At 51.2% G+C, this 23,519-nt stretch overlaps 2 protein-coding genes across 2 annotated transcripts in view; one reads left to right on the forward strand and one right to left on the reverse strand.

Moving 5' to 3' along the window:
• Nucleotides 1-223: 223 nt before the first annotated feature.
• Nucleotides 224-8,531, reverse strand: Spaca9 (sperm acrosome associated 9). Its single transcript, XM_021194594.1, has 4 exons — nt 8,420-8,531; nt 4,181-4,357; nt 1,753-1,955; nt 224-1,202 (listed from the first exon to the last, which is right to left on the reverse strand). The coding sequence occupies exons 2-4, from the start codon at nt 4,322-4,324 to the stop codon at nt 866-868; spliced, it is 684 nt and encodes a 227-aa protein (XP_021050253.1). The 5' UTR covers nt 4,325-4,357; nt 8,420-8,531; the 3' UTR covers nt 224-865.
• A 371-nt stretch (nt 8,532-8,902) lies between these two features.
• The window catches only part of Ak8 (adenylate kinase 8), a 115,072-nt gene continuing 100,455 nt past the window's right edge, over nt 8,903-23,519 (forward strand). The window contains exons 1-4 of the mRNA XM_021194642.2: nt 8,903-9,134; nt 11,790-11,874; nt 18,576-18,625; nt 20,796-20,909. Of these exons, the coding sequence (XP_021050301.1) occupies nt 9,051-9,134; nt 11,790-11,874; nt 18,576-18,625; nt 20,796-20,909 (333 nt within the window). The 5' untranslated portion in view covers nt 8,903-9,050. The remainder of the gene's footprint in view (nt 9,135-11,789; nt 11,875-18,575; nt 18,626-20,795; nt 20,910-23,519) is intronic.

Here is a 23,519-nt window from a genome sequence, read left to right on the forward strand (position 1 = left end):
TGCCAGACAGAGAGTTCACCCTTGGAGAAGCCTGCAGGCTGACCTCAGTGACCTGAGCCTTTTAGAGGCAGTCTGCTCTGAAGGGAAGTGCTTGGCTTGGCTGCAGAGACCTTTGGTGATATTCAGGAGGGCCCTTTGCCTGTATGGCCACTACCCAGTATCCTCTGGTGTCTTACAAGTACAGGGTTTTTGTCGGGTAAATCCCAGGAAACCAAGCCAGGCAGAGAAGTGGTAGAACACTTTATTCTTGAATGTCTCCCCCCGAGGAAGCAACAGTACAGAAGCTAAGTCGTCCCCTGTGAAGGGAAAAATCAACAGTCAGACCTCACAACTGTCAAGCTGAGATGCCAGGATTATACATCTTATAGTGTGGGTAGACTAGACTGCCATCAAGACCAGGCTGCTGTCTTGCTCATGAGACACAAAACAATTCTTCTGACTTCTGCCATGGTCTCCCTCTCTCAACTAAAAGAGCAAACATCCCTTATTTTGGTCTCAAGACCTGAACACAAGTGAGCTCAGCCTTCTAATCCCCACACACCTGTTCATGAGAGACCTTCCAGTTCATCTTCAGTTTGCCCTTGTGGGACAAAGAGCTAAGCGGACTCCCCTCCAGCTGGCATGCTACAGAGCCAGAGGCCACAGTGCGGGCAGGAGGCCTGGGCATCAGCACATCGTCCTTCCTCTGGGGCACACCCTGCCAACACCATATTGTCTGGGCAGCTCCATGAGAGGGGATCCTTTCATCAACACGGAGGTCAAGAGGCGGAAATGTTAGAAGTGAAAGGCGAGAGAGAGATTCTCAATAGTGTATTGGCCCCAGTGAGAATGGATGACCAGTGGAAGCCAAGTACATTGACAGTAGTTACAGTTTCCCACCAGGTGGCCTCCAGGGAGGTTTCTGGGCGTCTTTGTCTTTCCCACTAGGTTTGATGCTCTCTTTTGCAAGCTGCCTATACTTTTGTTTTCCTAACCACTTCTGGGTAACCGTGGTCTGGGCAGGTCTGGTAGTGGCTGGTGCTGCGGTTGCCAGGTTACCCAGGATTTCACTCACATGCTGCAGCACTTTGCGAGGCAGCTTCTCGGAATGAGCAATCCACTCTTTCATAAAGTCCAGGACTATAGGGATGAGGCTGACCACGCCTCCATAGTGGTTCCTGGCCTCATCGCAGCTGAGGTGGTTAACCACATCGTGCGGATACCTGCAGGATAGTGAGCAGGTGGTGAGACTTACTGAGGGAACTTGATCTCATGGACTAGAGGTGTAAGAACTAGACACACATAAACTTAGGCTCTGTCCTTATGTGTTCTGATTCATAACGTTCAAGGCCAAGAGCCCCAGGTACTTGTGTTACTGGATGGTAAGAGCTGCCCACTACCAGGAGCAGTCCTTTGTAAAATATTGGGTACCACCTTTAACCCTTCTCATGCTAAAATCTTAAGAGCCCATGGAAATGGACTCCTGGTACTCGAGATCCTTCAGCATCACAGGGACTCCCAGGGGATATAGCTCCAGTGTCCCTTCTGTAGTCACCATCTCACTAGTCTAGCCCTAAGTCCCAGGAGACAGTTTTGTTTTTTGTCCTCCTGTGTCTGTGACCCAGTTTTAGGTCATTTTGATTAAGTAATTCTAGTAGGTAGTTGGGGTCTAAGACTTGTATGAACTGGAGACTGTGACCTGTGCCAGCGGGGTAGAGCTGGCTCATAGGTCCGTGCCCTCTCAGCAGAGACTCTGCCCCGAGATGGACTTACTTTGCTCTGAGGCTGCTCAAGTCATTGCTTTGGCTGACCAGGGTTTTGCATTTCTCGAGAAGGCTGTTGGTGGCAGGGGTGCCAGAGTGCAGGGCCTCAAAGTGCTGACAGAGCTTGCTGAGCTCGGAGCAGATATCCATGAACATGAGCAGAATCCGCCGGTCGGTGGAGTTATTGCAGTAATGTTCCATGTAGCTCTGCACCTGCAAAGGCCAGCATGTCAGGAGCTGGGGGGACAGAGGACACTACCCCAGGCTTCCCAAGATCAACGCATTTGAATGTGCAGCTCATGACATACAGCTAATGTTTGTGTTCCCAGCACCCTTGCAGAAACAGACTTTCCTAAGTCTAACCTCCCTTACTCGTCACCTAAGTCCTCCACACTAGGAAGGGACTTTTAGACACTCAAATGCTAGAGGTCCAGACAAGTGAAAAGGGTCCTGCTTGGGTGCCAACAGAAGTAGTCTGACTGACTTGCCTCTTCACACAGTCCCTGGGCTCCACCACGCTGCTTACCCAAACCACTGAGGTGGGGGAGAAATAAACCTTTGGCATTCTAGCTAGTGTGCTACAGGCCTGACTGGGGAGATGACTGTCCACAGACCAATGAGCTGTGCTCTCTACACCAAAGCAGATTCAGAGAACAACTACAGTGTGTGTGTGTGTGTGTGTGTGTGTGTGTGTGTGTGTGTGTGTGTGTGTAGGGGGACACGATTGGTGGGGAGCACAAGTTCATACCAGACCTCATAGAGCAAGTACACTTCCAGACCCCATGTGACTGTACAGGTAGCATGGGGTCCTTGCCAAAAGGAGCCACACAGCCTGCTGAGAACACTAATTCCCTGATCTGCTCTCCCACTTGCTTCCTTGGTGGGGGATTTTTCCGCCAGTTATTTGGGACCATCCAGGGATTTTGCATCTGAGCATAGTCCAGGTGAGATGAGTGGTCTCATCTGAAGGAAAAGCTGCCTCAGCTACAGGACTGAGTGATGGATTCAACCATGTCACAGCCAACTGTACTCTCTGGAGTGATGAAAGGGGGACAGCCACTTCCTTGTGTCTAGACAGGGCCACTGTCTCTTAGTGATCTGAAGGGACCCCTCCCAAGCTTGAAAGGGGCAGAGGTTCCCTACAGCTCACCTATCTGGGCACCTGGGGTGGGGCTGCTTCAAAGTGTGACCACAACACAGTGGCATCCTTGGGGACCCTGGGTGTTCAAGGGTGATCCCTTCTGAACCTGAGGTGGGAAGCCCCACCACACAGGTGCTTAGGTAAGTGGGACTTGGGCCACTATTAGAGACTAAAAACCTGCCCCATGCCCTTGGAAGGCTGAGCCACTGGAGGAATGTAAGCAACGGCTCTCTCAGTGGTGTGCCATGGGGCTCTGCACCTTCAGGGTCGGAAGCTTGGAGCAGTGGCCATTCTGACAGTGGTTGCAGGGGTGGAATTTCTTCATGTCAGCATTTTTCAAGTAAAAAGAGAGAAATTTTTGTTTTCCTCCGTCTCCTTTCTCCTGAATACTTGGAGCCTGTACCACACCCACCCCTAGACTCCTTTAAATCCTTCAGGGGGGCTTGACTCCTTACGGTAGCCTTAACATTTTAGTTCTAGGGTCCAGCCTGTGTATGTGTTCTTAACTGCCCTGTGGGCTGGGGGCCCTAAGGTCCAGGAAGGCCTCCACCACCCCACAGAGTGAATTTGGACAATAGCTTATCCTTAAAGAAATGGGTTGCCGGGCGTGGTGGCACATGCCTTTAATCCCAGCACTTGGGAGGCAGAGGCAGGTGGATTTCTGAGTTCGAGGCCAGCCTGGTCTACAAAGTGAGTTCCAGGACAGCCAGGGCTATACAGAGAAACCCTGTCTCGAAAAACCAAAAAAAAAGAAAAGAAAAGAAAAGAAAAGAAAAGAAAAGAAAGAAAGAAAGAAAGAAAGAAAGAAAGAAAGAAAGAAAGAAAGAAAGAAAGAAAGAAAGAAAGAAATGGGTTAAACAAAATGATGAACCTCCCTCCATCAGTGAGCTGGGCCAATAGCTAGTTTGTGGCAGAATCTGTTGAGAGGGACCATTCCCTACCAGCTCATCAACAAATCCACAGCGCTTAGCCTAGATGACCCCAGACATCTGGGTGCTTAGTATAGGCCATGGATTCTTTCGTTAGATATGCCTTACAGGTTGGGAAACTGAGGCTTAGTGAGATATGGTCACTGGCTCAAGGCTACAGGGTGGCCCAAGCCAAACTTTAATCGCCGTTATGTGTCTGGTAGAGGGGGATAACCGAGGGACCCTCTCCATCAATCTGAGTCCGCATTCCAACTCACACATTCCTGTCCTCTCTGGGGCTCCACTGTTCATGTTTGGGTTGATGGGCAGGGCTGGGGAGAACATGCACGCAGGCACATCCACACGCATGCACGCATGCCGGGCATCACCTGCTCAATACTGGAGATGGGCCGGATTTTGTCATGGGCATTTTCCCGGCAGTGCTCCAGAGCCGCAATGAAGGTGAACTGTTGCTGCTGGAAGAGCTTGTACTTCTGCTCGATGCTGCGGAGGGACTCTTTCACCTCATTCATTGTTGCTCTTTGGTCTCACAGGACAGGAAGGGTCTATTGGGAGGAAGAGAAGAGCCTTGAAGCCCCAGGGGCCAGAATCTCCATGCAGCTTTGGACGGAAGCATCCTCCCAAAGCAATGTGTCCCTACTTTGTGGAAAAGGAAGCAGGGTCTGGAAGCCACATGCTTGTTCTAAGTCCTTCAAGTTGTTCACCACTGCACCAAGTCTGACCAGGCTTCCTGATGTCTAAACAGCATCCTCACTACCCCACATCCCACCACCCTTCCATGGGTACACGCAGAGCCCAGGCTCCAGCATGCCAGCCCGTATAACATGACCCAAGGCCATTCCAGGATGCTGGAAGTGGAAGAGGCCAGCCATGCAAGGAGAAGTGTAAGGGAGGCACATAAAGGGAGGGACATTGGTGGCTTCCTAGTGATGACATTGAAACTAGGAATACACCTGTGACAAAATAAATGGCAGCCAGAGAACGTAAGAACTGAGAACAGGCTCTTTAAGCCCTCACCTTTCTTACTCTCCTCTCTAGCCCTCCTTCTTTCTCTCCCTTTCCCCCTCTCTCCACATGGCCATGGCCAGCCTCTCTCTTTGTACCTTCTCTCTCTCTCTCTCTCTCTCTCTCTCTCTCTCTCTCTCTCTCTCCCTGCCTTTCTACAATAAAGCTGTAAAGCCATTTAAAAAAAAAAAGAAAAGAAAAAAGAATGGAGAACAGACCAGAACATGGCCTCCGTGGATGCTGGCCTGCACATCACAGAACCTGGAGATGACCAGAGGAGACCGGTCCTTTAAAGACCCAGGGTTGTCCCAAACAGTACTCTGTTAAGCCAAGCGAGTGCTCATATACATTACCAGCCTTCCTGCACTCAGCCTTCACTGCTGTGGACACAGGGTGAGAACGGGGCTAAGAGTCGTGTTTATTGGGGGCCCGCCATGTCCTTGCCTCCTTTCTGTGGAGCAGACTCACTCACTGAGACACATGTTTTTCTCTTGTTCCTCCCCTGAATTCTGACACACCAGGGAAGGGTTGAGGGTGAAGCACTAAGGAAGACAAAATTTAAGGGTTGGGTGCCAAAAACCTCAGCAGCCATTCAAGAGAGTAAAGAAATACTTTTTTAAAAGTCCACAGACTAAAATAATAGAATTTTAGAGAAGTACTGTGCCTTCCCCTAGCAGAGCCTGTAGCAAAAATCTGGGAAAAAAAACCTGAATAAGAGAAATCTGTAGTAACAAGCTTGTCTTTAATAAGTGTTGATAGCTTACTCTAAATGGATCTTTTGCCATTCATTTTGAATTTTAAAGAATAGTGCATTAATGTATCTATTTTGACTATTGAGATTCAAGGCCCCCTGTAGTTCCATCCAGAGGCCAGTGCTCCAGCTTGAATTTGAAGCTTACAAATGACTCAAGTTGTAACCTAGGAAAGTCTGAGAGGCCCAGTGGTGGATGTCCGGGGAGACAGGGAATGTGCCTCACCAGCCTGGCTTCTGCCGATGCTGCTCAGTGCTGTGGTTAGTGTTACTAATCGAGGCCGTTCTGCAACCACCAGCCCCAGATTCAAGTCCTCTCATCCTGTTCAACCCTGAATACTGACCTCACATGACAAGTCTGAGCATGTCCCCTAACATACAGGAATAGGCAGCAATAGCCACCCCCGTCTTGGGGTGCATATGTCCTGAGATGACAGCTGTAAAGGAGGAGGGGAGCTCAGAGCCTAGAGTGCAGGGCTAATCCACAACAGACCCCAGAGCTATGTTTACCCAGCATCTGGGCAATGGGGGACTGCCACAAAGGTGTGCTGAGTGTCTCAAGAGGAGCAGGGCCTGCTTGGAGCTTATCCTTCTTGATAGATGGGTTAAACCCCAAGCTTGAAAAGAAGGGGAGCAGGTGGGTGGTGGCAGGGATATAAGGCAGGGCCAGGACAGGGGACACACTCATCCTTCATGCCCTGTGCCACAGGCATTCGGGTGCTCGGCTCCGCAGCAATGGACAGGTATATAAGGCCCTGCCCTAGATGAACTCTACTGGAGTTGGGGCAGTCAGGGCAGAGCTCAGAGAGGGGCGGGGGGGGGGTACACAGAGACCAGGGCCATGCAGTCGGCCAGAGGAGCATCTACAGGGCAGATGCCTGTGGACATCTGCAAGATACTGGTCTGACAATGGTATTAGAATAGCCTTCTACTCTATGGTGTTCTAGGGAAGACCAGGGCATGTGCCATCTCAATCGCTGGCCACAGTGCAGGACAAGAGGCCACAATAACCACAAAGATGATCTGAGGGAGAAGCTAAACCCTCACAGGAAGTGGGCAAGCCGGGGTCTGTCACATCCCTGCTTGATTCAGGGTAGCTCTTTGATTGGACCCTCCCTCTCTTATATTCCTTAGAGACAAGGTGACAGGGATCAGGTTGGCTGTGACTGCTGAGGAACAGGTGGGCGGTGCTAGCAAGGATCCAAAGTTACCCACTTCTAGGGTCTCCCACTAGCTGGACTCGGGGCCTCACTTCCACTCCTATTCCAGAGCAATGAGAACTAGCACTCATGGGGCTCACCCCACTGTGCTCAGCTCTCTGCCCATCCTCTGGGCTTCCAGGTTCTCCATGGAAGCCAGGCTAACTGGCTTGCTGTGCCCCACGAGCTCCCTAGTGCAAACCCGACTCAGTTCTTGATCCTAGCAACTTGTGACACGAACACGTCAGGGATGTCACAGAAGGGGATGTAACTAGCTATCCAAAGTGATTGGCCCCTGACCACAGGCCTCTGCAGCCAAATTAGAGTGGCTGAAAGGCCTGGGTGCAGGCGCTGCTCTCTCTGGGGGAGAAGGGAGGGAAAGGTGATTACCCCATAGGTTTGAGGCTTTAATTGATTTGTATTTTTCCAGGCTGCTAAAGAAGATTAGATCACGGTATGAAAAGCGCCTAGGGCTTAAAATAAATGAGCGGAGACGAAAGCCACTTCAAAAATGTCCAGGAAGCACACTGAACCCCCAGTGCAAGCTGCAGCGTGGCTGCTGCTTTCTTTGTTGGGGAGGCCTCGTCTTTGCTTCCCCAGCTGACAAGTCTACCGAGGCCCGACGCCTTTGAGGAAGCAGGTCTCGGGGACGGAGGGCTGCGCTGTGGCTTTATATAGACAGGTGTCATAATCTCAGGTCAGAACGCCAGCTCTCAGCCTTGAGGCTCCCTCTGATTTCATTCTCAGCCCCTGGGCAAGACTTTTCCCCTTTGCTAAGCCTCAGCCTATGTTTCTGTAAAAGGTGGGGGTTTGGATGGAAACTCTTCAAGCTATTGAAACTTCCTCTCTGCCCAGCAGCTGGCAAGGGAGGGAATCCAAAAAGAGGAAACGACTTGCCCAGTGTTGCCCAGTTAACTCCTCCGGCCTGTCTTATTCTGTAGTGTCTTGTCTGTCTTCGGAGCAGGTTTTCATCTGACACTGCCTAGGGCTGTGGCCCCCAGAGCCCCTGAAAGCTCCTCCAGCTTGACCCATGCAAACAGGTGACCTACAGGAGCAGGAGTGACTTGGTTCCCAGCACTTGCTGCTCTTCCAGAGGGCCTGGGTTTAGTTTTCAGCACCTAGATCTATTGGCCCACTGCCTGCAACTCGAGCTCCAGGGTTCGAAACTCCCTTTCCCAGCCCCTGCTCTTCCTCTGTCTCACCCGTATACACATAAATACATAAAGATAAAACTTGTGAGACAGGAACTACTGTGGTCCAAAGTGACTGAGGTGAGATGAAGATTTAGTCTGAAGATTAAATGAGATATCACTATGTATCACCGTCCACTTCCTATAGTCACTGTCAGGGACTTCAGGGTAGTTGTGGGAGGAATGCCCGAGTGTTCCCCACTGCTCAGGGTAGAAACTTAGGCTCACGGCAAATTTCTCAAATTTACAACATCCAGAGTTGGACTTGTGGCTATCTCCGTAGGCTGTGCCTACCTCCCTCAGGGTTACTACACAGAGTCCTTCCTCCACGCTGCCACCCTTGCCTCTTCCACAGCTGCACGCAGCTCTCCTCCCTCTAGGCCAGGCCACCTCCACCTCTTTCTCCCTGACTTCCCTAGTGTTTTCCACCCAGCTCGTCGCCGGCGCCCCGTCCCCCTTTACCCTGGTTTGACTTGGACTGGCCTTCGCCTCACAGAGTGCCCAGAAGCTTGCAGTGCCTCCGTGGGTGTGCGGCCCCGGAGGGCGGGAAGGCCCTCCTAAGGTCTCAGGAAATGGGCGTGGGCGGGGTCGAGGCCATAGAGGCCAGGCGGGCTCGGCCGATTGTGACCACAGGTGCTATGGCAATCCGGTCACATGGCTCGGCCGGCCGCCCAAACCATGAGGTCCGCCCAGTTTCCTCCCTGATCTGGGCGCAGATGACTTTTCCTCCTGTAGAAACCCGTCCCACGTCTGCCTCAGCGTCTTTCGTTTAAAGATGGGGAAACTGAGATCCAGGGAGCAGGGTCAGCTTCCAGCGCCCAGATCCACACCGTGGCTACACCAGAACCAGGGTCTGTTTCTGTCATCCGATCCCCCCACCCCCCATTGCTCTGTAGCTCCACGCGCGTTCTGGGGTTTGCGTTGTGGCCCGTCCGCGGCTCCTCTGCCCTGAGGAGGGAGTGCCGACTGCAGGTCAGGACCGCGGTGGATGGAACCCGGGACCAGGCCTCGCCCCAGCTGAGGCGCTCACCGATGACGCATAACTTGGCGTCCTAGCAACGCCGTTACTAAGGAGCGGTGCGCTGTCCCAAACATGGATGCAACCACAGCCCCTCACCGCATTCCCCCGGAAATGCCTCAGTACGGGGAAGACTACCACATTTTCGAGATGATGCAGGTGACCGGGCGCCCGAGGCTAGGGAGTACGGCTACCGGGCCGGGCCGGCAGCATGGTCTGGGGGGTGGGTGGGAATCCCTTTCCTCAGTTTCCCCACCTGTGAAATGGTGCAGTAGTCTCTGGGGCCTCCCCTCGAATTGTGTGGGAAACCTCAGGAGGTTCCCGAGCCCCGAGTCTTACCTAAGCTAAGCCTTGGAAGCCCTAACAAGCTAGGCTCACCCACCTCACTCCAAGACCAGTTAAAGAGATAAGCCAGCCATTAAAAAAAAAAAAAAAAAAAAAAAAAAGTCAGAGAAAGATTTATTTCCTGTGATCACAATGGGAGGAGGAACACATTCAAGAAGTTCAGTGATCTGCTCCCTGGGTCTAGTTTTGGGGTCCAGAGTGAGGATTAGATTTAGAGGTGCATAACTAAGCAAGTCAAGTGTGATCTCGCACCTCACTGACCCATATCTGTCTCCGTTCCACTCCCTCCTTGCAAGGTGGTCTGACAAATTGGAGGAACTCCTCCCAGAAGACCCACCCCTTGGCTGGTGTCAGTCTTTTCCTTCTCCTGGCATGAGGTTCCTGGGAAATTCCAGTTCCCAGGACGGAACCGATGGTCTCAGCTGTCAGCCAAAGGACACATGTGTTTTGTCTCATGAGGGTGTCTTTGACTCTGTTGGGACCTTGTAAGTTTTAGATGGCAACCCTACCCAGGTGACTCCTCTAGAGCAGCATATTTTCTACATAGCCTCTAGCCTTAGAATTGGCCTTTTGAAAGCCCCTGTCCCTCGTCCCTCATCCCTTATACTGGCTCCCAGCCTGTCCTGATTCCCAGGCCAAACCATATCCCCACCTATGTGTGCTCCAGTTGTTGACTTGTGCTCTCCAGAGGTGAAAATGACTTTTAGGGGCTGGATCGATGAGCTAACACTCAGTGATTCTGGGGGGCCGCAGGTAAACTAGAACTCAATTTCCAGCACCCTATTCTGCAACCCTAGCACACACATACACAGAGAGAGAGAGAGACAGAGAGAGACAGGGAGAGAGAGACAGAAACAGAGAGAGACAGAGAGACAGAGTCAGAGAGAGAGGGGAACCGTGGTGGCACATGAACCCAGGCCAAGGAGCCTGAGTCTACTGAGCATGCTCCTTTGGAAAGTGTTCATGGAGGGGAGACTGAGAGTGGCCAGCCACAAATAAAACAGCAAATCTGGGGGCACGAGAGGGGACATACATGATCCTGGCCCGTTTCCTTGTTGGATTGGTGGGACAATAACCAAGAATACTTTATCATCATTTTATTTTCAAATCATCTTAGACTTGGGAAGTTTTTTTTTTTAATTTATTTATTATACATAAGTACACTGTAGCTGTCTTCAGACACCCCAGAAGAGGGCATCTGATCTCATTACAGATGGTTGTGAGCCACCATGTGGTTGCTGGGATTTGAACTCAGGACCTTTGGAAGAGAAGTCTGTGCTCTTAACTCCTGAGCCATCTCTCCAGCCCGGGAAGTTTTAAAAATGGCGCTCAACTCTTGTCTGGCTTGGGCCGTGTAACCTGGGTCTTCTCAAATCCGTGAAGCAGCAGTGGGCGCAGTGCTTGAGCCTGCGCTGCAGGCTTCTCCTGGATCTCACCCCCTCTCACCTGCTCTCGGGTTTCTGTGGTAGTGTGTACAGCTCTGAGAAGGTTTATCAGATGTCTGTGGCTCTTGTGGGATTCACAGATCCACTGCTGTTCATCCGTGTTAACAGACTGTCCTCAGACTCGGCTTCTTTTTGTCTTGTCCTGAGAGGGACTCTTGGCCTTACCAGTTTGGAGCATGCAGATGTGTTCCCTGTGTAACCTCTTAGTCAAGAAGTGATCAACAATATCTCTAAGCACAGAGCCAGCCCAGCTGTGCCACTGAACGAATGGTAGGGGACTGTGGAAGGAGAGCTGAGGCCCCAAGAAGAGGAGGGATTTGCTGATGAGATCTAGAGTCTGAACAGGACTCCCCATTGATGCTCTTGACTACCCTGCACCTTGTTGTCCTCATCGGCCCTTCCTATCTCCCCTGCAGCCCAGCTCCTGTCAGCTCTCCAGTTCCCTGGTGTGCCACTCTGAAAATTGCTTCCTCTGACGTGTTTGCTCAGTTGGTTAAATGGCCAGAATATCCAGGACTATTTAACCGCTTGGCTGATAAGTATTCTGTCCCACTTTGGAGAGACTCAGCCACTAGTGAGGGCTTCGTTTCACGGCTAGCATCTGCACTGGGTACTTACTGTAATTGTGTAGACAGGGAGGACCACAGAACCCATGGAGTGTCGAGCAGGAATGAGGAGAGGCAGGGAACACAGGTACACATGCAGGCCTGTGTAGGAGCAGAGGGCAGGCAGCAGGGGTTTACCTGGTGCACTGAGAGCTGATGACCAAGAAGCCAGGTCAAGGAGCAAGAGGAGTTCTAGGCAGAAGACTAGCATTCACTGAGGCACTGCAACGGGACAGCTGTGCAGGACCTCGGGAAGACTGTGCAGGAAACACAAAGGGAGATGAGGTGGGGGATCTGCCTACTTGGGCTTCCTCAGGCTTTTGCTGTCAGTGACACCAGCAGATGTCCCAACAGGTGGTCCCCATGGCAGCTAGGGTCCCTGCAGGTGTTAACCTCTTGATATCTTTTTGTGCCCACAGAACATGCTGGAGCAGCTCCTGATCCACCAGCCGGAGGACCCCATCACCTTCATGATCAGCCACCTGCGCAGGAACAATGATAATGGTGAGCACTCGCTCCAGTGTGGAGTAGCTCCCGCCCCCTCCAGCGACCCTACACCATCCTGACCATGGCCCAGAGCCCTCTGTCCTGCCTGTGTCTGAATGGGGATCACAGCAGAACAGGGAGGAGAGAGGTACTTTGACAAGTTGCAGTAGTTAATTGGAGAATGCCTTCTTTTTCTTTTTGAGCCTAACTAATAAAAATTCTCTTGCCAGGCTATTAAAATGCAAACCCCAGAATGGCCCATGTAATCAATTATTAATGCTTCCGCCTGCCCTCGCTGATGTCGCCTGTTGGGTTTAAACTCTCTGATCACTCCACTTGTCAGGTGAAGTTTGGTCTCTGGTCTACCCAGACAGCAAATATGTGGACTTTTCCAAGGGTCTCATTATCAGTACCTGCTAATGAGTTGCCGAGCTCCCCAAATCTCAACCAAAGGCAGGTAGCTAGACCCCAGGCTCGGGTGCAGAACTGGGAAGAGGAAGGTCCTCCAATAAACAGGGCCCCTCCCTGCATCCCAGGGTTTATATTTGCCAAGCCAAGAGAGGAGTCTTCTGCCCCGGGTGAACCACAGAGTAACCTGGTGTCTTGGTTGGTTGGTTGAATTTCTCACTGTTCCATTAGCAGTTCTGAGGGAGTTTTCTCTTACCAGTAAAGTTGGCATTCAGGGCTTGAGATGCCCATGGTAAGACTGGGCTGCCTATGATCAGAAATGATGATAAACTGTCTAAGAAAAATTAGGCTTGGGTTTAAGCTGGGTGTGGCGGTGCACACTTTCAATCCCAGCACACAGAGGCATGGGGGTCCCCGAGTTCGAAGCCAGCCTCGTTTACTTAGTCTCCCCAGGACAGCCAGGGCTACACAGAGCAAATTCATTTCGAAAAACCAAAACAAACAAACAAAAAGTTAGATTTTTAAAAAGGTGGAGAGAGGAGAGCTGGAGAGATAGCTCAGCAGTTAAGAGCACTTGCTATACAATGTGGGGACTCCGGTTTGGATTCCGGCACTCCCCATAACAAACTGAGTATCCCACAAATGCCTGTACCTTTCGCTTTGGGGGTCCAATGCCCTCTTCTGGCCTTGGCATGAACGTGGTCACAGACATCCACCCTGCACAGATAGAATAAATCTTGTGATGCTTAAGCTATAATTTTCAACTCGGCCCAGCCCACTGTGGGCGGCACTGTTCTTATGCTGTGTGAAACTAAAGAAATCCAGCTGAGGGCAAGCAGGCCAGAGCAGGCAAGCAGGTCCTCCCTGCTCTTGACTGTGAATGTGATGTGACTGGCTGTGTGAGGTCCCTGCCTGACTTCCCTTCAGTGCTGAGCTGTAGCCTGGCATTGTAAGCTCTGCTAACTAATTAACTAATCTAACTGTGAGCTCTACTAACTACTAACGAGAAGCTGCATTTTTTCATGGTAGTTTATGACTTAGCGACAGAAATGAAACTAGAAGAAATCTTTAATAATTTTTTAATAAAGGGAGAGAGAGCGGGCTCCATGCTTGCAGATGCAGCCAGCTCACCAGCCTTTCGCACACTCACCTTGGTGGTAGTCAGAATGAGGGTCCTCTTTTATCCCAAGTCCAGCATGTGGACCTCAGCAGGAAATTCTAAGGGAGCCCCAAGGCTCTTCCAGGGCATAAATGGTTGAGTCTGGGTACCCCAGCACTTGACTGAGACTGAGACCACAGACTGAATGGAAGCTGAGCCATGACAGGAGGGTTGGAGAATTCTATTTCCTAGAGTTCCCTCGGCTTCTTCCAGCCTCACCTGTCTTTCCTGGGACAATTCCTTCTGTCTCGTCCCTGGTTGACTGGCTGCTGTGCTGTGCGGGAGGGAGCTTCTGCACTGGCCCTATCTGCTGTTGATATGAATGTCCTGCCTGGGTGGGTGTGCCTCTCAGGTGAAGTAGAAATTTAAGGGATCTTTGGATGTGTTGAATGGAGATTGGCAGTTTGGTTTATGGTTTAGCAGGCAGCAGCAGCTCAATCCACTCGTAAATACCTCACAGATACCAGCAGTCCAGTTCAGCAGAGTCTGGTTAGCAACAGTGGTGACACGACCTAGCAGAGACAGCCAGGCCTCACCTTTTGGCCGAGACAGCAGAAGGGACCCAGAGGGACACCAGGAGACATTCTAAACTGTGCCTCTCTCAGGGAAGCAAAGATCAGTGAAGACATGAGACCCACAAGTGTTGCACAGCTAGATGTACCAGCAAGCCAAGTCACTCTGTGGAGTCCTATTTATACCCTCTAAACATCATGTGTCATCCACGTGCCTTGCCTTAGCACATGTATCCAATCAGCTTACGTCCACAGAGTCCAGACAAATGTAGCTTAACTATGCAACGTAAGGTGGACCAATACCTGTGTGTTGTTAACAAAGATTCCTTCATCACATGTTCTTCCACATGCTTGCTTTAGCAGAACATCCTTTCACTTGTGTCTGCTAAACGCCTTCATGAGTCTGCCTTAGCCTTTCACCTGTGTCCATTTCAGCCAAACACTCCTTCACGTGTTTGCCCCAGCAAAACACCATCCAACTGACTTTCCAAAGAACCCTTAAGTTTCCACTTTACTCAGGGTATTGGGGGGGGAATTTATTAATTTTCATTATTTGTGTATGAGTGTTTTGCCTGCATGTATGAGTTCACCATATACATGCAGTACCCAGGGAGGTGCACATAGTTGTGAGCCACCATGTGGGTCTTAGAAACTGAGCCCAGGTCCTCTCCAATAGCAGCCACTGCTTTTAGTGTCTGAGCTCTCGCTTCACACTCCCACTGTGGGGGGAAACCTTATGAGCCAATGGCCTAAGCTTTTGTAACCTCGGCCTGGAGTAAGAGGCTGGAACGTGTGGCTGCTTCTGCCTTCTCTTCCTGTCTTAGTGCCGCTGTGCTGGCTCAGCTCAGCATTTCAGCATCAAATGCCCTGCAGTAGCTTGCTCCAGTCTCTGCATCTCCATTCTTGGCTGGCCTCAGGGTAATTGATGCCTGCTGGGCAGCCACCTCCTCCCTGTGTGACAATCTGCTTGTGGCCACCTACTACACATTTCCAGGGCTGTGACTTTGCAAAGACCCTCTGCTCCAGGCCTGTTTGGGGGACAGGCCAGCTTTCCACCTGTCATAGGGATGGGTGTCACTTTCCAGCCTGGGTGATCTTCAGGTCCCATAACCATGGCTTTAACGGCTTAATTATCTCCTAGTTCTCCATCTTACTCTCAGGCCTGGTGAACATTTTTGGGACATCTGTGTCTGGTTAGGGACATTCACAGACTTTCATCCCCAGAAAAGCAGGGATAAGAGGGGATGGCAGAGGAGGAGCAGGGAGCCACCTTGCTGTTGCAACTTCTGGGGTGTCTCAGATAAGACATGCGACATCAGCTTGAGCCATACCCCTCTGGAATTTAATGGGGTCCCAAGACATCCAACATGCATGCCCCTCTCTCTGCTGGGTGGCAGTAAGAGTAGCTTGCCTCCTAGACACCAGAGCCCAGACCATGACTCTCCTGCTTCCAGGCAGTGGAGCAGACTTGGGCACATGTGACACTGGCCAGTGACTGACATGGAGCCAGAAGTCATCAGGCCTGTGAGCATGCACAGGCGGGAGGCAAGGAGCCCCACACTCGGGCTAGCAGCCCCTTTGCCTCAAGAAAAGCATTTAGTACAAAGTGAGCGTTTACGGTGGCCCTGGGCAATATTAGCACGGGCGGTGGGGGATATAATGGAGCAGTTCGCCTCTTATCAAACGCTTGTCCAGGAAAGCCTTGTATTAGAGTTCTGATACCTGAGGGGTTCCTTGTGAATTTTAAATCATGTTCCTAGTTAAGCCTCAAAAGGCTTCATGGATGGAAAGGTTCTTTGATTTTCTTTGAAGTGGTTGGAGGAATTTGATTACTCTTGGCAGTCAAGCCGCCTTTTATGACACTGTTTATAAATAATTACTCATGAGCTAGGCTGGAGTTTCAAGGTGTTAGATTTTAAGAAACCAAAATTAGTCATATAAGTGGGTACGAGGAGTTGGGAGGGGAGAAAGGCTACGATGTTCCTCTTTAAAGTGTTTCCTCAGGCGTGTACAATTTGGGTGCCACTTACAGGAGCCAGGAAGACAGAGGAAGAGCATTTCCACGGAGCCCCAGCCCAGGGCCTCTACTAAGATAAACACACAGCTGGGTATTGAACTTAGTGCCAGGATGCCCTGGTCACACCCTTCTTCTTCAGCACCAGCACCCATGAGCCCTGATGGATTTGGCTGGTGGCATTCCAAAGACTGTGCTAAGGCCTGTGCTCAGAGCAGCGGGTACCCAGTAGGCTCACGCAGCAGCCCTCCATCCATCCGCCTGGATTTGTCTGAGCAGGCAGTCTCTCTACAGTTGTAGCAACTTTCCTGAGTTCTAGAAGGAAACCTCTCTTTCTGCCGTTGCTTCCTTCCCCTGATGCTCTCCAAACCCCAGATTGAACTCTGACTTCAACCTTACCTTCACTGGACCGAGTGTCCACAAACCCAACTCATGCCCACACTTGGGCTGCAGATGGTATTTCCTACCTGCTGTGGCGACTCTCACTAAAGTGGAGGCCCTGGGAGGCCTTGTCCTGGCCTGTGACTTAAAAGTAGGAATGGGCCCCTTGCTTCCAGACCTGAGCCCTGCCCTGCAATCTTAGATGCTGGGAAATGTCCCTAGTTCCTGTGATGATCTATGCCATGTGCTGCCCCTATGGCAGAGGCTCTGTGGGGCATGGTTCATGGATGGCAGTGACTGGTGGCAGCCCCAGGAACCACAAAGCACCAAGGACAAAGGCTGTGGTGTCAGTGCCTGGAACAGCTGTTCTTTCCCCAAACCATTTTGAAGCCTTGCTTGGGTGTCCCTCCTGGGAGGGCGCCCCGCCATGGCTCCTAGCTCTGTGGGGTTCTTTGAGCCTCTTCCCTTTTACGACAGCATGTCTGACGTGGCCACCTGAGGAGTCTTGGCAGTTCCGTACATGCTGACAAGCAAAAGGAACCCTTAGTAGGTGGCAGCAGTGGTGCTTGGGACATTCCAGATGGCAGGTGCAGGTGCTGCAGTGTTTGCGACCACTGACATGTGGGTGAGACCTTGTTCCTGTTCCCAGGGGACTGGCCACTTGCTGAGGACAGCTGTGCCTGTTTCTTAGGCCTTGCATTGGAGCTTACACAGTGGAGGGAAAGCTGCTGAAGTCGCTGGACCAAGCCCTGCCCAGCGTGACCAGGGTGTAGTCTCAAGCGGGAAGAAGCAATGAGGCCCTGGTGTCTCCTGGGTGCAGGAGACAAGGGCATTCTTGCCAGGGACATGACAAGTGAAAAGTATGGATCATCTGGGAGAACCAGGGCTGCCTTAGGCCTCGAAGTGAAAAGGAGAGGATCATTTGGGACCCCAAAGGGATTCTCTGAGCCCCAGAGCTGTTGGGGAAAGCAGGGCCTATCCCAGCCTTTTGGAAACAATGCTCCTGCGGGGTCCAACGGAACTAAAAGTATCAGGGGAGTAGGGCCAGCAGAGGACTGTGGTGCCTGAGTTATTTAGCTCACTGTGCCTAGCTTGCCCACTGTGTGGAGACACGTGGAACCTCTGTCATGTCCTCTGGTCCTGTGCCACTGTGAGACTTTCAGAGGGGGGGGGGTGGTGGGAGGGGAGGGCAGGGGGAGGAGTCACACTCTCTCCTACCTTTTCCTTGGACGTGAGAAGATACCGGGGATTTGGACAGAGATCCATTTAAACGTAAGCAGTCTAGAAGGGTGTCCATGTGCTTGGCCACTAAACTACCGGTCTAAAGGATTCTCTCTGTGTGTCTGTCCCCAGAGTGGACAGTCATCCATGCCCACCGCCACATGGAGACAAGTCCTTCCATGTGCACAGGAGAGCCTCAAGAGCGTTGGGACAGACAGTGTTCAAGTGCCCTAAGGCTAAGGGGAGTCACTCTGGACAAGCACGATGGCGGTGACGTCAGACACTTCATTGGCAGTACGCCTGGGCTTATGTTCCATTTGATCTTGCTTGTGCTCATGCCCTGGCCCTTTTCACTGTGGCACCATTCTCTTGGCAGCAACTACTCCATGGTTTCCGAGATGACCCACTAGGGCTTCTGCAGAAGCCAACACTGTCTCAGAGCCAGGACTTACAGCCACAAAGAAGCTGCCAGGGTTTTAACAAATTTGCATAGAAATGCCTGCATTCGAAACAAAGACTTGCCCACCTTGGGTTTTATAAATCTGGCCTAGACACCACAGGTTTCTTTCCATTATTTCCTTCTGTAAAATGATGGGGTGGGAGGATACAATTTGCTAAATAAGAAGGCATAAATATATATATAAAAAAAGCATCAAAGGTCGATTTACATAAAATACAACTTTATTTGAAAGAATGTCCCCAAGACAAAGTCCCTGCTTAAAATGCTTTATGGTATTTGAAAATCCCAATTGTTTTTGATATTCATTAGTTTGGCAAACAAGTTACTGTGTCTGTGTCCCAGCGGAGATAGAAAAATAACCCACCTTGGTGATCGCTTACCTCTCTAAACACGGAGGATGCGTTTGGGGCTCGAGCATCTCCCAGCCTCGGTGTTATGAATGGCCATGTCACTGGCAGAGATGAAATCTGGGGAGGGAAGAAAGAAATAGACCCAGAGCAGCACGGGCATGGGAGGCCACTTTGTCATGCCCAGAGCTGACATTCAAATCTTTTTCTTCCACAGTGCCGAGGGTTGTGATATTAGGTCCGCCTGCCTCAGGGAAAACCACCATCGTAAGTGCATTATATTAAATGTCGTTGTAGAACGCGTCGTTCATGCTCCAGTGAACAGGAGGCTGTGCACTGGCGACTTGTACGCGTGCCTGCCCTTTTCCTCCTGTCGGCTTTTTCATTACAGATGGCAGCACATGTTTATAGTTAGGGTTTTAGTTAGGTGTCTTAGTTAGGGTTTCCTTGCTGTGAAGAGCCGCCAGGACCACGGCAACTCTTCTAAGGAAAACATTTAACTGGGGCTGGCTGGCTTACAGTTCAGAACTTTAGTCTATTACCACCATGGTGTCTAGCAGTGTGCAGGCAGACATGGCGCTGGAGAGGTAGCTGAGCTGTCTGCATCTGGATCAGCAGCAGCAGGGAGAGAGAGTGAGCCTGAACTTCAAAGGCCAACCCCCAGTGACACCCTAATCAACAGGGCCACACCTCCTAATAGTGCGGCTCCCTGTGAGCCTGTGGGGGTATTTTCATTCAAACCACCACGGGTGAGAACTCCTGGGCATTCCCTCAGCTGTAGCTGTAGAATGCATTTCTCTGTCAAGCTGCCTGCATCCCTTAGAGGCTTGGGTTACGGGAGTCTTAGGGCTGATTGACTGTGACCCCAGGCTGTCCCCAAGCTCAGAGCATTCCTCCCCTAGCCTCTCAGTAGCTGTGATTACAGGCATGCACCACCGTGTCCAGCTGCAGGCCCGGGTTTTCTTTTTCTAATTTTTATTGCATTCTATTTATTTCACATTTGTTTATGTGTATACTTGCGTGTTGGTGATTGGGGGGACCATACATGGGTCAGAATTAACTGCTAGGATTTGATGCTCTCTCTGTGACTCCCTGGGATGAAACTCAAGTAGTCAGGATTAGCATCATGCACCCCAGCCCACCAGGCCAGCCCCTAGTTGTAGTTTTTAAATGTCACAGATGGATTAGATTATGAGAATCAGGGGTGGGACTCTTCTCAGCTCATGTCACTGAGGGGCTGGGCTGTCCCTTGCTGAGCTGCAGGCATCTGTCTGTGTGTTGGTTGGTTCTGTGTCTCCGTTTGTAGCTTTTCTGTTTAGTCTCCTCCTTCTAAAGCAGCCCCCTAGGCCGCCCTGGCCAGGATGGACTGCACTTAGACATCTGCTGGGTTCTCACTGAGCTGAGTCCTCAGCAGGAGTGGAGCACCCTAGGCTGAGCACCTCCTTAGGTAAAGGGCTCCTCTCTGATCACTAGGAGGGACGCTGGACAGAGCAGGTGTGGAGCCCAGAGATCACCTCCACCTCTCCCTTGTGATCCACAGAGTTCAGAAAGACAGCCACTTGGCCCATGGGTAGACTGCCACACAGCCAAAATAGTGGGCAAGACAGGCAGACAGTGCAGATGAGAGAGAGAGAGGCTCCACCAGCCTCCTCCTCTTTATCCAAGTTCTCACACATGCCCGGCAAGCCCTCCACTGCTAAGCTAAGGTCCCTTCTCTGGCTCCTCAGCCATCCTTTTTCTAGTAGAATGTGGAAGGATTTGGCAGACTAAATTTTTGTTTTGTTTTGTTTTTCAAGACAGGGTTTCTCTGTGTAGCCCTGGCTGTCGTGGAACTCAGTCTGTAGACCAGGCTGGCCTCGAACTCAGAAATTCATCTGCCTCTGCCTCCCAAGTGCTGGGATTAAAGGTGTGTGCCACCACCGCCCGGCTGGCTGACTAAATTTTATTGTGGTTGGTTTTGTTTGTTTTTAGACAGGGTCCCTTTATTTGATCATGGTGACCTCCACAGTTCTCCTGCCTCAGCTTCCTGAATGTTAATATTACAGCCATGTATGACCATCCCCAGCTTTGAGAGTGTGTGTGTGTATGTGTGTGTACGTGCACACACACACACACACACACACACACACACGTAGACCAGAAGACAATCCTTGAGCATTGTAATACCACCTACCTCCTTTGAGACAGGGTCTCTCGCTGACCCAGAACTCACTACTAGGTTAGACTGCCCGGCCAGGGATCCCGCCTCCACCTTTACAGCACTGGCATTGCAAGTGCCACCAAACCAGGAGTTGTGACATGGGTTCTGGGGGTTGGATTCAAGTCTCTCTCCTTGTGAGGAAAACACTTTATGGACTGAGCAATGTCCCCAGCCGGCAGAGTTGTAGACCTAAGGAGTGTGTTATGACCACTCTCATTCCGGCTTCCCTCTCTTCAGGCCATGTGGCTCTGCAAACATCTAAACAGCAACCTCATCACCAAGGAGAGCTTACTAGAAAGAGAGTTTTCCCGTCTGTCTCTGGAAGCCAAGAGTTACTACCAGGCTTACAAGGTAAGGTTGGCCCTGGACCAAGGGGCAAGGACAGGGGACAAGGCAGCAATGGCTTTACATTTCCACTTCCTACTTTCCATTTTCTTTTTAAAATTTATTTTTATAAGATTTTTCTTATCTCTGTGTGCATGTGTGTGTGTGCGCGCGTGCACATGTATACATGATGGTGCACATACATGTGTATGGAGGGCCAGAGGTCGATGGGTTCTATCTTCTTGATAATTCTCCAGCATGTTTTTAGTTTTTGGTTTTGGTTTTGAGTTAGATCTCTCACTGAACCTGCAGCCCACCTATTAGGCCGGACTGTCCAGCTAGAGGCCCAGGTCTCTGCCTATTTTGCATCCTTGTTTTATGTTTCAGGACACTGTTCAGTCAAAGAGAACTGCAAAGACTCCCCCGGCAATTCCCTTTGGGGCAAGGAGTGAGGATGTGTCTTTTGTCATTCTCTGAGGTTCAGGTTCCCTCTTCCTCCTGGGGGACCCTCAGGGTTTGCTGATACAGAAGTGTACGGGCCACTTTCCATGTCCCCCAGCCCCACCACCTCAGAGCCTATAGGCAGAGCCCATTCATTTGTCCAGTGTCCTGGCCACAGTCAAGGCCTCTTGGCCCTTCTAGTATTTAGCCTCCAAACCACAGGAGCCAGATCCATCAGTTCCCAGCCTCAGCCAGCAGTGTGCTCACTCATGAGACAGAAGCACAAGCCTGCCTGATCTTCTAACCAAACCATGAACTTGAATCACCATCCATGACAAACCATGCCTTTTTGCCAAAACCAAAGACTGAAGTGGACGCAGCAGTTAGGAGCAGCGGTCAGACCCGATGGTCAGTGTGCTCCCTGTCCCCACCACCTGCTAACTTGCAGCAGCTGAGCTTTGCAAAGGATTCTGGGAAAAATATGTTCTTTTAAAAAACAAAACAAAGCCGAGTGTAGTGACACATGCCTTTAATCCCAGCACTCGGGAGGCAGAGACAGGCGGATTTCTGAGTTCGAGGCCAGCCTGGTCTACAAAGTGAGTTCTAGGACAGCCAGGGCTATACAGAGAAACCCTGTCTCAAAAAACTGAAAAACCAAAAAAAAAAAAGAATTGAGCTTGGGCCATCAGGGTTGGCAACATGCACCTTTACCTACTCAACCTCTCACGCAGGCCTCTCTGGACCTGAAAAGGGTTCTTAACCATTCTGACAGAGCTGCGGTCTGTGTGGGAAGCGGGCCAGGGGTGCTCAGTTCTTCCCTTTCTGCTGCACTGCTGGAGTCTATACTGTGCATTAAAGTGCCCACCAGGGACATTCGGGTCGCTGAGAATGGAGTCTGCTGGTGACCATTTTGAGTTTGTACCATTCCTGTGTGAAATGAGCTCTAATTCTTGAAGTTAAGTAGTCCTGGAGGCAGAACCAGGCCCAGCCCACACACCTGGCACCTCCAGGCAGCCAATAAACGTGCCCCTCCAGTAAGGCATACTGGGGTGTCAAGCCAGCCACCCCATCACTGGGCCCCAGAAACTGCTACAAGCAACACTGGACGCTGCCAGAGAGAAAGGAAACCGGGAGCTGGCTGAAGTAGATGATGTCAGAGCTTCCCCTAAGCAGCCAAGGAAGCAGACTGCCCAAGGTGAGGCTAGGCACTCACCCCTGTGCTGGGAGGGCCCGCCCTGGGCTCCATCTACCTGTCTGTGCCTCTCCCCCCTAAGGCTAGGCCTGGGGGCTGGAGGGTGGGGATTCACCTGCGGGTTCTGGAAAGAAGCGACCTGACTCCTGCGAAGACAGTTTGGCAGGGCCTGGAGAAGCAGCCCAGAAGCCCTTGTGGTGATATGACATATCAAAGCTGCCATCCAGACAGCGCAGTGGCAGGGGGCACTTGGGATGGGCGATGCTCAAAGCCACTACCTAGCTCCCCCACTGGAAAGGCTTCCTGAAGCATGCACCCCACCCTGACCTGCTACCTTTCAACCATGTGCTTTGATTGCTTGCATTCCCTGTGTCTGAGCAGAGGCCTCCTGTGTTCCTATACCTATGTGAATACTGTATAGGTGGATGGCAGGAGGGAGGGAGGGGACTCTGGGAACTGCTCTGACTGGGAGGAGCCTGGAAGAGACTGAGAAGAGAAGGTGCTACCTTCCCAGGGCCACCTACCCACTCCTGCTACATTGCCAACATAGGGAGCTCCATTGGTCCTGGGAGGAAGTGGGCACCAGCAAAAGGGCAACCCACTTGCCAGTGGTTCCCCACCTGGCAGACCCTTTGACTCTGAGGTCACCTTAGGCCAGAGGTTCTTGTGAGGCCCCACTCTAGGAGCAATGACATCACTTGGGGACATGTTGGAGAAGCAGATTCTCAAGTTCAGAACTTCCTGCCTGGGTTCCTGGAAAACCAGTGGCAGGGCTGAATGTGGCACAGTTGATTTGCCTAGTGCATAGAGTGCATCAGGCCCTCAGTATACCGAGAAGGGTGACACTTGTCTGTAATCTCAGCACGTGAAAAATAGAGGCAGAAGGGTCAGTTGTTCAAGGTCATCCTTGGAATTGAAGTCTTCCATAGGAGTTGGAAAAGAGCCTGGACAACATAAAACCTTGTCTCAAAAGAGTGGGGGCAGACATAGTGGCACGTGCCTTT

Source organism: Mus pahari, chromosome 3, assembly GCF_900095145.1.
Source record: "Mus pahari chromosome 3, PAHARI_EIJ_v1.1, whole genome shotgun sequence".
NCBI classification, from domain to species: Eukaryota; Metazoa; Chordata; class Mammalia; order Rodentia; family Muridae; genus Mus; species Mus pahari.

Bases quoted from the DNA above. Each gene is read 5' to 3' on its own strand.
- Spaca9 (XM_021194594.1), bottom strand. From the start codon at position 4,324: ATGAATGAGGTGAAAGAGTCCCTCCGCAGCATCGAGCAGAAGTACAAG. The intron at 1,956-4,180 runs GTGATGCCCGGC...TGGCCTTTGCAG, and splicing joins CCATCTCCAGTATTGAGCAG to GTGCAGAGCTACATGGAACA. The intron at 1,203-1,752 runs GTAAGTCCATCT...ACTATCCTGCAG, and splicing joins TTGAGCAGCCTCAGAGCAAA to GTATCCGCACGATGTGGTTA.